Source organism: Pipistrellus hanaki (assembly GCF_964339955.1).
Source record: "Pipistrellus hanaki genome assembly, chromosome: 5".
Lineage (NCBI taxonomy): Eukaryota > Metazoa > Chordata > Mammalia > Chiroptera > Vespertilionidae > Pipistrellus > Pipistrellus hanaki.
This window is the reverse complement of record NC_140507.1, coordinates 91,000,527-91,016,120: the sequence shown is the minus strand read 5'-3', so window position 1 is coordinate 91,016,120 and position 15,594 is coordinate 91,000,527. Positions and strand designations below refer to the sequence as shown.

General features: G+C 60.4%; 2 protein-coding genes across 2 annotated transcripts; both read right to left on the bottom strand.

Annotated features, from left to right (window-relative positions):
- Positions 1-1,290: 1,290 nt before the first annotated feature.
- On the bottom strand, positions 1,291-4,748 carry ZNF358 (zinc finger protein 358). Its single transcript, XM_084885178.1, has 2 exons — positions 4,565-4,748; positions 1,291-2,987 (listed from the first exon to the last, which is right to left on the bottom strand). The coding sequence occupies exon 2, from the start codon at positions 2,947-2,949 to the stop codon at positions 1,357-1,359; it is 1,593 nt and encodes a 530-aa protein (XP_084741304.1). The 5' UTR covers positions 2,950-2,987; positions 4,565-4,748; the 3' UTR covers positions 1,291-1,356.
- Positions 4,749-9,864: 5,116 nt separating this feature from the next.
- SAXO5 (stabilizer of axonemal microtubules 5) lies at positions 9,865-14,687 on the bottom strand (the record flags this gene model as incomplete). The annotated part of the gene is made up of 8 exons (XM_084883876.1): positions 9,865-10,449; positions 10,903-10,988; positions 11,392-11,593; positions 11,932-12,041; positions 12,116-12,222; positions 12,482-12,582; positions 12,662-12,780; positions 14,132-14,687. 8 exons carry the CDS (start codon positions 14,685-14,687, stop codon positions 10,237-10,239), a joined length of 1,494 nt encoding a protein of 497 aa, XP_084740002.1. The 3' UTR covers positions 9,865-10,236.
- Positions 14,688-15,594: the final 907 nt, after the last annotated feature.

Below are 15,594 nucleotides of genomic sequence, written 5' to 3'. Positions count from 1 at the left end.
CATGACCTATCTGCAAATCCTATTTCACTTCCTAATTATATCCCAAATAGGCCCACTTATTCTCACTTTTATAGTTCTCAGCCCAGAGGCCCCACCATTCCAGGCCAGGACCACTGCAGCAACTTCCTCTCTGATCTTAGACTCCCACTCCTGACCCCTTCCATTACATTCTCCACTCGCACCAGTCCATCTTCAAAGAATAATTCATATCAGTCCTCCCCCAGAACCTGCCAGTGACTCCCCCTTTCTCTGAGATGACAAACTTGGGCAGGGTTGGCCACAAGGTCAGGATTGGCATTTCTCCGAGATGACAAACTACCAGAGCCTTCTGATCCTCCACCACCTCCTCCCTTAGTTCATCTTTCTTTAAAAAAAAAAAAAAAATTTGTTTCCCCCCATTAACTTCACAGAGGAAGATAGAAACATCAACCTGAGCATGTGCCCTGACTGGGATTTGAACCATGACCTCCTGGTTCATAGGTCGATGCTCAACCATTGAGCAACACTGACGGGCCCCTAGTTCATCTTTCAATGGCCCGAGTCTCTGGTTAAGAACATGGGGGGAGAGGCAGATAATTCAGGTTAAAATCTAGGCGCTGCCAACAGCCATTTCTTGTCTCCCAGAGTCCCTTAAAGTCCAGTGCCTCATTTGTCAAACGGGGGTGCTCGGCCACAGCTGCTGCTTCATGGAGCTGTTGCATTAAGTGAGAAAATGCAAAAGCATAGCACCGGCTGGGCAGTGCTGATGATTGAATTAGTGGACCTTCCTTGAGAAAGCTGTCCCTGAACGGAATCCGAAGCCTTATATCCACTTAGAATGTACCAGAGCATGTAATTACTTTCTAAATGTTTCCAAATTTGGTATCTGTGAGCTCTCAATCGATGTTTATTGAATGCATACATGAGCAGCCGCCTTTGTCCAGTGGTGAGCCTATGATGTGGACTTCGAAGGCCAAGGGGTAAGCTAGGGGAGCAGACTCGGCAGGAATGCCCCATGGTTCTTGTCAGCCCCCATTACCAGCCCCTAATTTCAGCAGCCAGCAACCCCACCATCTGCTCAACCGAAGGGAAGGGGTGCTCTCAGACGACCTGCAGGTCAGTCTGCTCCTCACTGAGGTGACCAGGTTTGGCGGAGCAGTGGTAACTGCTGGGATGGGGGAAGCTTGGAGGAGGTCAGGGGAGCCAGAACATTAGGATTCCAGGTGCATGGCTGGCTCAGGCCACACCTTCCGTTTCCGAGGAGCTGTGCATTAGGGGGGAAAACCGAAGAACCATGAAGCAGAGCCAGTGGGCAGTGGGAGGATTTTACTAGCTGCACAACACAACTTCTCCAGGCCTCAGAGGCTGGCATCCCTCTCAGCCGTCAGGCCCCAGCAGTGCCCCTCGCTCCTCCGCCCTTTCGGGATCCTCACAGGTAGGGAGGGCTGAGCTGTCGTGGGTGGGAGAGCTGGGGTCAGGGCGGGACTCAGGGCTGAGGTTGGGGCTGGGACTGGGCACAGGATCTGGGTCCGAGCTGTGACCAGACCTGTGGTCAGGGCTGGCCACAAGGTCAGGATTGGCATCATAGCTGGGCTTAGTGTCAGGGGACTTGACAGGATCAGGGGTGAGGGTAGATCCAGAGCCAGGGCCGGAGCTGGGGCCCAGGTCAGAACCAAGCACGGAGGCAGCCTCAGAACCCAGGAGGGCGGCCTGCCCGGGCCGCACCACGGAAGCAGGGCTAAGGCCCAGGCCGGCGGCAGCAGCCGTGGCCGCCGCGGCCGCCGCAGCCGCGCCCTCGTGCACCCTCTTGTGCTTGGTGAGGCTGGAGGCCTGGCCGAAGGCCTTGCCGCAGAGCTGGCAGCGGTAGGGGCGCTCCCCGGAATGCACGTGCAAGTGCTGCAGCAGCGCCGAGCTCTGCCCGAAGGCCTTGGAGCAGTGGGGGCAGGCGTAGGGCCGCTCGCCCGTGTGGATGCGCAGGTGGTGCTGCAGGTTGGAGCTCTGGCCGAAGGCCTTGCCGCAGTGGGGACAGCGGTAGGGGCGCTCGGCCGTGTGCGTGCGCTGGTGCTGCAGCAGCGCCGAGCTCTGGCCGAAGGCCTTGCCGCACTGCGGGCACGGGTAGGGCCGCTCGCCCGTGTGCGTGCGCAGGTGCTTGAGCAGCGCGGAGCCCTGGCCGAAGCCCTTGGCGCACACCGGGCACTTGTGCGGCCGCGGGCCGCCGTGCGTGCGCAGGTGCTGAGCCAGCAGCGAGCCGTGGCCGAAGGCCTTGCCGCACACCGGGCAGTGGTGGGGCTTCTCGCCGCTGTGGCTGCTGCGGTGCTTCAGCAGCGTGGAGCGCCAGCCGAAGGCCTTGCCGCAGGCCGCGCACTGGTAGGGCCGCGCGCCCGTGTGGATGCCCCGGTGCTGGGCCAGCGTGGCGCCGTGGCTGAAGGACTTGCCGCAGTCGGGGCAGCGGTAGGGCTTCTCGCCGCTGTGGGTGCGGCGGTGCTGGCTGAGCCCCGAGCTGCGCCGGAAGGCCCGCCCGCAGTCGGGGCAGGAGAAGGGCCGGGGAGGGCTGGCCGGGGCCGGGATCACCGCCTGGCTGGTGGCCAGGCCTTCCGGGGTGGCGGGACGGCTGGAGGAGAGGGGGTCCAGGTCTGGGGCTTCCGGGGGACTGAGGGTGTCGCTGTTAGGGTCAAGAATCAGGGGCACGGGGCCAATGACGTCTGGATCGAGATCAGAACTTGAAGACATGGGTTCGAGATCTTGGGGATCCATGGCGCGGGTCCCCACGATGGAGCCTGGAGTCTCCGCATCAGGGTCCAGGTCATCGGAGGCGGGCTCTAGCTCATCGTAGCCGGGGCCCACGTCTTCGGAGACGGCGCTGAGGTCTTCGGGGTTGGGGTCCAGGTCTTCCGAGTCTGAGCCGAGCTCTTCATAGGCAGCCCCTGGGCCTTTGAGGCCTGGGTTCCTGACCAGGACCGAGCGCCGCATCCCGGGCGTGGAGGTGCCAGCTGCTTCCAGGGCAGGATCTGTAGGGCGAGGACAGGGTGGGCAGAGGTAGGTTCTGGGGAGCAGGGGGTCTCTTTTGGAGCCCGGGCAGCGATGGGGTAGGTGGCCAAGCTGTGCCCCAAACCCACTTCTGAGCAAACACAGGGTCCTTCTTGCTCTAGACCGCGGGCTGGCTTGTGACTCGCCCTGGCCCGGGCCAGAGGAGACCCCGGTGGGACAGGAGGGCCCTCCCCTCTCAGCCTCACGCCTGGACGGAAGTCATGGGACCTGGCACCGGAGGTCTCCAGTGCCACCTCCAGGGCTCTGCCCCTCTCTGCACCCCGGACTCCTCTGTGGGAAGCGAGGGTCCTGCAGAGAGAGTCCCAGGTTCCTACCGGGGAAGAGGGTGGGTGTCCGGGACCCTGAGCCTGCTCCTAAGCCCACGGCCCTAATTCCTGTCCGTGGTCGGAGGTGGCCTGTTTGGGGGTTTCTGGTAGAGTGGGGGGCTTCTGGCTCAAGAGCTGGAGATAAAGCATCCTGAGCTTAGAAGCCTCTGGGGGGGTGAAGAAGGGGGAGGGGCGGACACCTGGCAGAGGTCTGGGGCCTTAGGGAGAGCTGGGGTGCCTGGCTCAGTCCCTGGGGGAAGAGACGGCCTGGATGGCGAGCCTCACAGCTCCGGAACGGTACCCGTGTTCCCGAATGAGCGGGAGGCGGGAATGACATGGGGGGGAGAAGGGGGAGGGAGACCATGGGTCCCATGTGGGGCACCTGTTGCCCAACTGGATAGAAGATTCTGAATTCCAACCTCTAGCTGGGGGCTGGGCAGAAATAACACCCGTGGCCCCTCTGGGTGAGGGGGACCCCTGAGCAGAGGAGGAGGGGACTGCGGAGTGCCTGGCGGTGAGGCGGGGTACGGACACCGATGTCCCTGAGGAAGATCTGAATCCAGGCTGGCGGCGGGGGAAGCGGGTGGAGAAACAGCAGCGGGGACCCGCTGGGAGCAGGGGAGCTCAGGACGACCTGAGGGAGGTGGTGCCTTAAGCTCACACCCGGGGCTGGTATTGGGGGGACAAACAGACTTGTTCCTGGGGGACAGGAACCTCTCCCGGCCACAGCCCACAGCTGGGGGTGGGCAAACAAATGGGGTGCCTAGATCACCCCCTCTATCTACCCAGGGCCGCAGGTTGGAAGGTGGGGGGGCCGACGCCTAGGTCCCTCCTGGCTCCTGCGTCGCCCCGCAGGGAAGTGGCTCCAGCCTGGAGAGTGAGGGACAATGGCCGGTCCTGGGGGCGGCCACCCGGTCCCTCCTGAGGAGGGGCCTGCGGAGCTCCAGCCCGGGGCGCGGAGAACAATGGGGGCCCTGCGGGGTGTCCGGGCGGAGGGTCCGATCGCCTCCGGAGCAGGGCGTCCTGAGCTCCGGCCACACCGGGCCCGTCCTCCCTCCGAAGGCGCCGGCGCGGCCCCCCTGGGCGCAGCGGGTCAGGCGCGCCAGGCCGGGGCCGGCCCCTCGCTCCGTGCACGACCCTGCGCTCCGGCCTCGGCCTCGGCGGCGCCCCCGGGCCGCCCCCCGCACGGCCCGGCCCGCTCCGCCCGCCCGCCCGCCCGCGGAGACACTCACCCGGCGCCCCGCGCCCCTGCCCGGCCCGCCGCTCCCGCCGGCGCCCCGGGCCCGCAGCCAGCGCCCGCCCGCAAGCCCCGCGGCGGCCCCTTCGGCCCAGCGGCCCGCCAGGCGCTCCGGGATCCAGGGGGGCGGCCGGCCGCAGCGGGCGCTGCTGGGACTTGTAGTTCCCGCCCCGCGGCCTCGGCCCCCGCCCCCGCCCGCAGCCTTTGTCCCGACCCGCTGCCGGGCGCGGGGCCGAGCCCTGTCCCCGCCGGCCCAGCCCCGGGCCGCCCTCTCCTGCCGGCCTCCCGCCCAGTCTCTCTACCCCGGCCTCCCCTGCCCCAGCCCCTGCCCCTTTCTCCATCTCTGTCCCTCTGGATCTATCTCTAGTCCTTTCTCTGCGTCTCCATTCCAACGTTTGCCTCTGTACCTCCCTCCCTCTCCCTCCTACCTCTGTCTCGAACTCTGTCTTTGGTCAAAAAGCACCATTTTGTCTCTGTCTCTCAAGACTGGCAATGCACATAAGCATAATCAAGGCTCTGAGAAGCCCTGCAGTTTACAAACTTCTTTATCGTTGCTTAATCCAGCGTCTCCCTGTCAGGCCCGGAGGAAGAGCTGGAGATTCTGTCCTGAGTGTTTCCCTCTGCCCACCCAGCGGAGGCCACTCCTGCTGTCACCCTGAGCCGATCCCCTGCGTGAGGTCCCTGGGAGAAGCCTGGGCGGAGGCTGGGAAGGTCCGGGAGCTTTTCCTGGAGACAGGGTCCCCACGAAGAGGGAACGAAAGAGCTGGCGGCTGCAGCTGGGCCTCGATGTTCTTCACCGAACGTAAACAGCAGTCACAGGACATAAACAATGAGCACACAAGGCCACTCTGTGGCCACCTCTGTGCCAAGCCAGAGACCACACTGCAGCCACAAAAGTGAACACACAGCCGTCCTGACCCACTGCAATGCCGCTGCTTCTTACCACTGCTTATCCGCCTCTGAGATAAACTCCCCCTCTGCTCCCTGCCCCCTGCCCGCTCCAAACTCCCCCTCTGCTCCCTGCCCCCTGCCCGCTCCAAACTCCCCCTCTGCTCCCTGCCCCCTGCCCGCTCCAAACTCCCCCTGCTCCCTGCCCGCTCCAAGGAAGGCTCCTGCGCTCTTCCCTCTGCTCAGAACTGCCCAGCACATGTCCCGATCCCATGAGATGCCCGTCTGCCCTCCGCCCTCCGCGCCCCCCCCCCACCCCCGCTCTTACAGACGCGCTCCATGGTCCCCCAGAACGTGGGCTTTGTCGCTGGAGCAAGCTAACCAAGCTTTGAGCACAGGCGTGTTTCTGGTGGCCTTTGCCTGGTGAATTTTGACACCACCTGCCCTTGAGCAAATCAGGACTCTAGGAGCAGTCTCTCTTCCTTCCCGAACCTTCTAGATCTGTGCTTGCCTGTGGCCGGAGGCCTGCTTCTCAGCTCTCTGTGGAAAAGCCTGCAGCAGGTCTGAGACCCGGGACGGCAATTGGATTATGTTGCTGGTTCGTCATCCTGCCACCTCCTGGAAGACCCTCGTGCAGATCATACTCGTAATGCCAGCTGCTGTTTCCGTCTGCTTAGCACCCGCTTCCCCTCTGTGGGTCCCCTCCACTTCCCCGATGGACCCTGTTCTAACACATCCACCCGTTCCTCAGGACCTACACTTACCAGGAACCCCATCCCCTGGCCACAATCGGTAGGTCTGGGATGAGGACATGCCTTTGAGGGTCTCATTCTTCTGGGGTATGAGTTTTACTCAGAGCCCATTCTGCCTGCAGTCATCTTCCTTAGTGGTCTGGAAGGACAGTCTGCAGACTGAAGCCAATCTGCACCCAGATGCAAAGGCGAGACACAGCTCTGGCCATATTGGTTCGGCTCTTGGCTATAACCACACCTGAAGCCCGAAGCCCTCCTTCTCAATTATGAGCCAACACATTTCCTGGGCATTTGAGCTACTTTTACTGAGTTTCTGTCCTTTGACTAATTTAGAAATGGGAAAGTATTAAAGGAAATAAAATGTGAGCTTGGCAGAGCAGAGGATATGGCTGCCACATCCTATATAATAATTCTATATAATAAAAGGGTAATATGCAAATCAACTGAACAGCTGAATGACTGGTCACTGTGATGCACACTGACCAGCAGGGGGCAGACATTCAATGCAGAAGCTGCCCCCTGGTGGTCAGGGCACTCCCACTGGGGGAGCTCCCCTCAGCCAGAAGCTGGCTGCCGGGGAGCAGGACTAAGCAGTCAGTTAGACATCCCAGGAGGGCTCCCGGACTGCAAAGGGTGCAGGCTGGGCTGGGAGACCCCTCCCCAGTGCATGAATGGGGGCCTCTAGTACATATATATTCACTCTAAAGGGAATAGGGCTTCCAAGGTTTGTACAGAGCACAACTGCCCATCTCTGTAGAGAACAGTCCTCCCCAGGAAACGGAACCTCTGTTATGTGAAAGAAAAATAGCTGATTAAGTTGTTTCTGTTTTGTCTTGGGACTCTACCCACGTGTTTTCCAAGGCTGCGGCTCACGGGCTTCAGAGGAAAATATCAGGGTGCTGTGATATACACAGATTAGCATCTGCACAGTCTTGTGAGGATGTCAGAGCAGAATTCTCTGCCCCAAACGAAGAGGGTAGTAATGAGGTAGGAGGTAAAAGGGGGATTACCAGAGAACTGGGGGTGGGGGGGTCCTCAAACACTGAGCTCTCCCTGTCTGCACAGGAAGCGGTCACCTCCCAGGGAAGAATCTATTGGCTGTCTTTCCACCTTCCAGACTGTAACCTGGGGTGAGACAGGTCTCAAGGGGACGGGCAGGCTCAGGTCTGTTGCTAGAGACAGAATCCGGCAAGGTTGGGCTCCACACGCAAAGATCCTCAGGTGGACCGGAACCGGATCACTCGGTGTGTTAGCGAGCTGGGCCGTCCAATCTGGGCAGTGAAGGTCGCGCTGTGCATGTGACTCCAATAGGCCAATCAGAGTTCCTAAATTCCAACGTGAGTTGGGAGGGGGCGGTGACCCTGTTTCCTTAGGGCTTTAATTCTAAGGATCTGCAGTACCTGGTGTGTGTTTGTTTGTTTGTTTGTTTGTTGCCATCAGCTGGGGACTCAGGGTTGTTAGGTTGTGAGGAAGAGTCCCGATGTGGATCCAGCATGCCTGATGTCAGACCTAATTCCAGACTTCCTTGGTTCTAAGTTAATAAAATCCCTTTCCGCTGGAGCTAGCACTGAGTTCTTGTCCCTTGCAACAAAAATGACTTAAGACACTTACACAACTTAGGCACCATTCATGGAGCTCTGCAGCCCGGGCGGGGCCCTGGTCTGTGCACGGGTCATGCACATGTTATTTAACCCATGTAACCACGAAGGAAGAGCTATTGCCACCCCCATCCGACCAATGAGGAGAGCGAGGGTCTGCGTGAAGTCACTTGTTGGAGGACAGAAAGGCGGGTAAGGTCTGAACTCTGCTGCTCAGTGATGCTTACCACGGACAAAGTTGTTTTCCTTTGTATTCTGTCCTCACCTTATTTCACAAACCCTTCTGGGCTTTGTCGTTCTCAGGAGACGCCTTTTTCAGAGGTGGTAGGATACGGGAGGGAGAGACACAAAGAACATCCAGAATCACCAAGATGCCGGGTCTTTCTGCACTGACTGAATGTTTCCGGGAAGGCTTCTTTTCTCTCTGGGCAACCCATCCTGGGACTGGTCAGTCGTTATTAAACATTGCTTCAAGGTTTGCTGAAATCTGTCTCCTGGTAAGTCCTACCCCTTGTTTCTCACCTGGTGTCGGGGTTGCCTTACGGCACTGCTGGAACCAGGCAGGAGCACACACACACTCTGCAGCTGGAGCTGCACGGACCTGAGCACCAAGCAAGCTTCCGGGGCGGATGGCAGGCAGGGCCAGAGGGAAGGCCTGGGAGGGGTAGTCTGGGCAAGAAGCAGACCAGCTTCAGCAGGACCACCCGGTTTTGTCCTGGGAATCACCGTACGAAGAATTTACTGCAATAGGCCTCAACCAGAATCACCAAGATGCTGTGTGACCATATTCATTATGTCTGTTTTTTTGTTTTTGTTTTTTAATCCTCACCCGAGGATATGTTTATGATTTTAGAGAAAAGGGAGAGAGAGAGAAACATTGAACTGTTGCCTCCCATATGTGCCCCAACCAGGATCAAACCCAAACCCCAGGTACATGTACTGACCAGTATGGAACCCTCAGCCTTTTGATGTGCAGGCTGACACTCTGACCAACTGAGCCCCCAGCCAGGGCAGGGGGCCGTGGTGTTTTGGAGATCTGACTGCAGTCAGGGAGTCATATTCATCATGTCTATAATAATGAAAGGGTAATATGCTAATTAGACCAGCTGTGCTCCGGACATCATTCCAGATGTCCTTCCTGGAGGAGGAGGAGAAGCCGGAGAAGGAGGGAAACCAGCCTGGTCCCTGGTGCCTGTGGGGGGCCAGAGGAGGGAAGCCCGGGTCCCAGGTGCCGGAGGGAAGCCATGCAGCAGCCAGGGGAAGCCTACTCTTGTATGAATTTTCCTGCCCCGGGCCTCTCGTGTGTGTATATATATAATTGATTTCAGAGAGGAAGGAAGAGGGAAATAGAAACATCAACGATGAAAGAGGACCATTGATTGCACGCCCCCCAGAAGCAGGGCATGTGCTCTTTACCTGAATCAAACCCGGGACCCTTCAGTCCACAGGCCAATGCTCTAGCCCAGTGGTTCTCAACCTTTTTAATGCCGCGACCCTTTAATACAGTTCCTCATGTTGTGGTGAGCCAAACCAGCGAGGGCCATATTCATTCTTTCTCAACAGCCTACAGAGGCAGGTCCCAGGGATGGCCACCAAGACCCACCTTATCCCAGATTGAACCACCCAGCTCCTTGGTGACCTGCCAGACCCCAGACCTTCGAGGTGGGTGCTGTCCCAGGTTCTGGTCCTTTCCATCCTTGCTAAACGGGTTACCCATGGGCTTCAGCGTCCCTGTCCCATCCTCCTCTTTCCCACCCTCTCATCTCGTTGCTGGACACCTGCGCCTTGAACCCCGCCATGTCCTGGTGGATTTTGTGGGTTCTGACTAGTCACCCATCCAGCCAGTGCTCTTCCAGCCTCTGCCCACAGGGAGGAACTGGGGACCAATATCGTGTTGACCCCTTCATACCCGCTCTGAGCCCTACCCAGTTTTTTAAGGACTGAAACCTCCTCACACCTTCATCTTCTTCACCTTCTCACCTTTACTGTCAGAAGGTAAGCTCTCTCCCTCCTCTACCCCAGCCACACATTTCTCATTTATAACATTCACCGAGAGAGCTGCTGTTTCCTCCATTCTACAGATGAACAGACTGAGGCCAGAGGGTTAATTTACTTGCCCAATGCTATCATCTATTCTAGGGCATGGAGAAGCCAGGACTTGGACTTTGTCCGTCGGCCACAGAAGCCTGCATTCTCAATGTGTTGCCACGCTGCCTCTGTTCAACACTAACTCCATCCGCCCCATGTCCTTCATCAATTGTCATGGCAACTGAACATTTTATACCCAGTCTGTCCAGAGTGGGGCAACCTCCAGAGTCTTCGGAGGGAGTCATTCTCTCCTGTCCGCCCCTATTCATCCAAGCTCCAGCCTCCATGACCCAGGAGTTGTCTGATTGACGGAGAGGGACTGGGTGTTGCCAGGGTGGTGTTTATTGCTGGGTAGGGCACCGGGGGGCCTGAGGCTCAACCTTCCCATCCCAGCAGCCCGCCAGCTCAGAGGAGCCCAGTGTCAGGTGGCTTTCCTGGAAGTTGGTCGACTTCAGTGTGGGTGGGCCCTTGTACTTGAAGGTGTACTGGTCCTTGTATTGGCTTAAGAAGCAGCGCTGTCTACCCAGCGGGGGCTCCACGTGGCTGTGCTTGCACTGTGGAATCAGGGTGGTAGCCTGGCAGGGCGGCCTGGAGGGTGGCTCACCCCCCCACCCCAGGATCAAAGCTTGGTCATGGGCTCTGGGGAGGCGGGCAAAAGGGACCCCAGTTTGGGCTGACCCAGGAGCTGAATGAGAAACTGGGAGAGTGGCTGGAACAACCCCAAGGGCTGGTGTGACTCCAGGCAACCCTGAGCTAACCCTCACTTGTGGTCTGACTGTGGGCTGGACGTCCAGAGATGTTTCTGAGCTGGCCCCGGCAGGGCCCTGGGATGAGCTGGGGTGATCTTAAGTCTGGGATGACATAGATAACCCTGAGTTTGGGGTGACTCTCAGTTACCCTGAGCGGACCTGACACTAACTCTGGGTCTGCGGTGACATTATAAGCATCCTGAGATAACTCCACACTGATTGGGGGTTTCCCTGTAAGGGGGTGCCCCTCCCCCTCACCCGCTGTAGCATCTCCTGGGTCAGGGAGGCCGGAGCTATTCTGTGTGGTTTCAGCATCTTCTGGTTCGTGGTTAACAAATCTAGTTCTGGAGATTTGAGTGTGGGTGGCTCAGCTGAGGGGCTGAGGGGAGAGGCGGACCGCGGAGGGAGGGACGGAGGAGGTCAGGAAGGGGTAGGGGCCAGCGCTGAGGTTGCATTAGGAGGCGGGAAGGAGGGGGCTGAGAGGGCCGGGGCAGCAGACCGGTAGATGTACGCTGGGGGTGAGGCCAGGCAGGTGGGAGCCCAGCCAGAGCCTGACTGAGGAGAGGGTGGTGCAGTGGTGGAGGTGGAGGTGGGGGGTGGGTAGCCATGACTACGGGGGGCGGGTTGTCCAGGGCCAGAGTTGGGGACTTGGTCAGTGGGTGGAGGTAGCCCTCCTGGGAGTAGAACCAGAATGCGGCCAGAGCTGGGGGCGGGGGGGGGGTGCTTCGGGGAGGAGGTCTCACTCACTGCCTGTGCCCTCCGGCATGTTGCTCGGCAGCAGGTGCAGGTTGGGTGCTGCCTCGGGCCGCTCTGCGCTGGTGGGGTAATAGTCCGAGCCCATGGTGGTCTGGAAGAACTGTCCCAGCAGCTTGGACTCCCCTAGGATCACGTGATCCCGCAGCTGCTCATGAGGAAGGTGGCGGCTGTTTGGTTTGGTCACCGGTGGCGGCTGTGGGACCACATGACACCGGGAAGCTCCCATGTCCGGGATGTCCCCAGGCCCGGTCGGAGGGAAGAGGTGTACGACTTTAAGACAGCTCCCACCCTCTCTGGACCCCGCTTGATGGCATTCAGATTGGTCTTCTCTCGTTTCGCAGACAGGGTCCCTGAGGCTGGCGGTGGTTGAGGGGCTGACCCTAGGTCACACAAATAGATTCAGGAGAGCACTGCACACACATCAAGCTTACTCCTGCCTCAGGGCCTTTGCACATGCCATTTGCTCTACCTGGGAAGCCCTCCCCGCTCCCGCCCCCCCCCATGAGCCCTGCCTCCTCCTCCCCCACTGACCTGGCCGTAGAAGAAGTTCATGGAGGTGGTAAGGCTGCCTGGACCCGGGCGCCAGTCCCCTTCCAGGATGTGTGACTGCGGAGTCTGGTCACTGTGAAGAACGAACGGCTCTGCCAGGGCAGAGTGGGGCTCAGCAGCTCGGGAGGCCGCCCTGGAGCCGGGGCCGGCCGGCCCTCAGCCTCACCTGGCTCCCACCCGTAGAAGTGCTCGGCACTGGTGGTCCTGCCGTGGAAGCGGCCATCTCCAATGCTCCCAGGGTGGACGCAGGCTGCGGCCTGGGCCCTGTCATGCCTGCATGTGAAGGGGCGGGGTTGGAGGAGGGGAGGCATCCATCTGTTCTGGGCCCTGGAAACTCCCAGGAAAAGGGATGGGGCAGGGTTCCGGTGGGCACGCATGTGGTGCTAATGGTGGGAGGCCTGGCGCACAGGGGGCCTAGTCTGCATGCAATAGGCACAGAGGCACAGGGCTGGCCCACTGCCTTTGGTGGCACACTACCCATTGCTGAGAGCCCTGTGCCCTGTCCTGGTGGTGGGCCATGGCCCCTCGGTACCTGTCTGGGGGCAGATCCGGGGGCCTGTAGGCTTGCTTCTGCTCAGAATGCATGGGCCCATAGCCAATCCTGACGTCTCCCAGTGACACACTGGAGGAGTCCTGTGAGTGGACAGGGGTGGAAGGCAAGGCCACCAGCCCTATCACGGCCCTTCCCGGCCGCACTGCAGACTTAGCTTACCCTCTTACACATCAGGGCGGGTGGGCCCCTCAGGGCCTGGAACTGTCTCTGGTAGGAGGTCCTGTTGTCGCATCTGTGGTCCCATCTCCTGTGATCCCACCTGAGGGGGGAGGGGCCCCCTGAGGGAGAGAATGGGGTTAGGTCCTTGCAGCCTCAGGCCCACTGTGGCAGTAAGCAGTCGCCCAGCTTAGCCTGAGGGCTGCTTGGCAAACACCAATAACAATAACAATAACAACTACCAAGGACTGAGCCAGAAATCTAGGGTAAGTGCTTTGCACCTCATTGGGGGTGGGAGGGGGGTGCTGGCATTAGCCCCTCCTTCACTTCACAGCCTCCGGAGGCTCAGAGCCCTTAGAAATCACAGGAATGCAGCCCTGGCCCTGTGTCCCCGTGGGCTGTGGGCTGGGCCTGGCACCAAACGGCTGCAGGTTCATTCCCGGTCAGGGCACAGGGCACTGCTCGGCTTCAGGCTCCATCCTGGTGGGGGTGGGGGGCGGGGCTGGGGGGAGGGCACGTGTGTGCCAGAGGCGGCAGAATGATGTTTGGTTCTCACATCAATGTTTCTCTTTCTCTCCCTCTCCCTTTCTCTTTTTAAAAAATCAATAAAAATTTTAAACAGAGGAGGAGGAGGAGAAGGGGAAGAAGAGGAGGAGGAGGAAAAGAAATCGGAGAAATCACAGAAATTCAGAGCCAGAACTGAGTCAGGTCCAGGTCTGACAACCCCTGGACCCATGCACTCCTCGCTGACCCAGGTTGAAGGGACTCTGACTAGCGATCTCCACCAGCAGGGCCCCTAGACCTGTGGTCGGCAAACTGCGGCTCGCGAGCCACATGCGGCTCTTTGGCCCCTTGAGTGTGGCTCTTCCACAAAATACCACGGCCTGGGTGAATCTATTTTGAAGAAGTGGGGTTAGAAGAAGTTTAAGTTTTAAAAATTTGGCTCTCAAAAGAAATGTCAATCATTGTACTGTTGATATTTGGCTCTGTTGACTAACGAGTTTGCCGACCACTGCCCTGGACTAAGAATTGGAAAAGGCGAATGAAGGCTGCTCTTTGGGGAGCACTCACTCTCTGCCAGGGGCACCCTGCACTGTGGGCTCTGCTTCACCAGCTCCCGCGAAGGGGGCTCTGCCGGTGCACCCCTTGTTAAGGCCGAGAGGTCAACGGCTCAGGTGCTCAAGTCCCGAGGCAGCAGCGCCGGGGTGGGCGAGGGTCACTGACCCCAGACACATTCAGTACTCCTGCCCCAGCACAGCCCCATGGGATCCAGGATGGGTGCAGAGTGAGGGTCCGGGGCTGGGTAATCAGTGCGGGTGGCTGTCCTGTGCACGGGAGGGTGTGAGCAGCACCCCGGCCTCTCTTCACGCCAGCAGCACCCCCTCCCCCAGTTGTGACAACCAAACCGATCTCCAGCCATTGCCAGGTGTCCCCTGGGGGCGGGCGCACAGAGCGGAATGCACGGGCGCTCACCGAGGTGGTGGCAGGACGCGCGGGGCTGCGGGCACGCGTCGCAGGGCGGGAAGAGCGCCTGGTACGTGGTGGGCGGGATGCCCAGCTTGGCCCTGTCGCCGAACGGCACCGAGTCGCGGTGGAAGATGAGGCGCGCGCCGCGGGCCTGCTGGCTTTGGCGCGCGGGCAGCTGCGGCCAGCGGAAGTCGGCGTGCGCGGTGGAGAGCGCGGCGCCCCCGCGCGGGTCGGCGTGCAGGTGCAGGTGGCTGGCCTGCATGGCCAGCGTGCGCTCCCGCTCCAGCTCCCGCGACTGCGTGGCGTGCGGCATGAACGCCGCGTGCGACTCGGACACGCGCTCCTCGCCGGCCCAGCGCGCGTCCCGCTGGAAGAGGGTGGCGCGGGGCGGCGGCGCGCTGGGCGGCTCGGGGGCGGCGGGGCCGTAGGGCGGGAAGTCCCGGTGCGCCGTGGGCCGCTGGCCGCTCATCTGCAGCCGCGCGTCCGGCCCCAGCGCGAAGTGCGAGGCCTGGAGCAGCTCCGGCCCCACCACCGGGCGCTGCCGCTGGGCCCCCGCGGCCATGGCCGGGCGCTGCGGCACCTGCGGGAGGGGCGCGGGCTGAGCGGGGTGCCCGCCCGGGGGAGGGGCGCGGGCTGAGCGGGCTGCCCGTCCGCGGGGGGGGGGGGGGGGGGTGGGGCGGGCTGAGCGGGGTGCCCGCCCGCGGGGGGGGGGTGGGGCGGGCTGAGCGGGGTGCCCGCCCGCGGGGGGGGGGGGGCGGGCTGAGCGGGGTGCCCGCCCGCGGGGGTGGGGGGTGGGGCGGGCTGAGCGGGGTGCCCGCCCGGGGGAGGGGCGCGGGCTGAGCGGGGTGCCCGCCCGCGGGGGTGGGGGGTGGGGCGGGCTGAGCGGGGTGCTCAGTTCACACAGCAGACAAGCCCTGGCTGGTTTGCTCAGTGGATAGAGCACCGGCCCAGGTTTCATTCCAGCCAAGAGCACAGGCCTGGGTTTCGCGCTCCATCCCCGTTAGGGGGCGTGCAGGAGGCAGCCGATCAATGAATTGCTCTCATCATTGATGTTTCTCTCTCACTTCCTCTCTGAAATCAATTAAAAAAATATCTATCTATCTATCTATTTATATTTTTAAAAAGGCCCAGAGCTCTGCCCTGAGGAGTTGACAATGGGCAGGGAGGTGACAGACCATAACATCACATCACAATATTGTAATAGAATGATGCTCTGTAAACTTATTACACGTCACAGTTATAATACAAACTAGTAATTGCAAATAAATTATTATGTATAATATAATTATATGCATTGCAATGTAAGTGGAAGGTGACCAGTGCTGTGGAAACTCAAGTCACACAGATTAGAAGAATGGGGCTCAGGGTGAAGGATGGGGTTCAGGATGGAGGAAGGATGGGGGTTTGGGGGTTCAGGGTTGGAGGATGGGGTTCACGATGGGAGGATGGGGTTCAGGTGGAGGATGGGG

Coding starts and splice junctions, on each gene's coding strand:
- ZNF358 (XM_084885178.1), bottom strand. CDS start 2,949: ATGCGGCGCTCGGTCCTGGTCAGGAACCCAGGCCTCAAAGGCCCAGGG.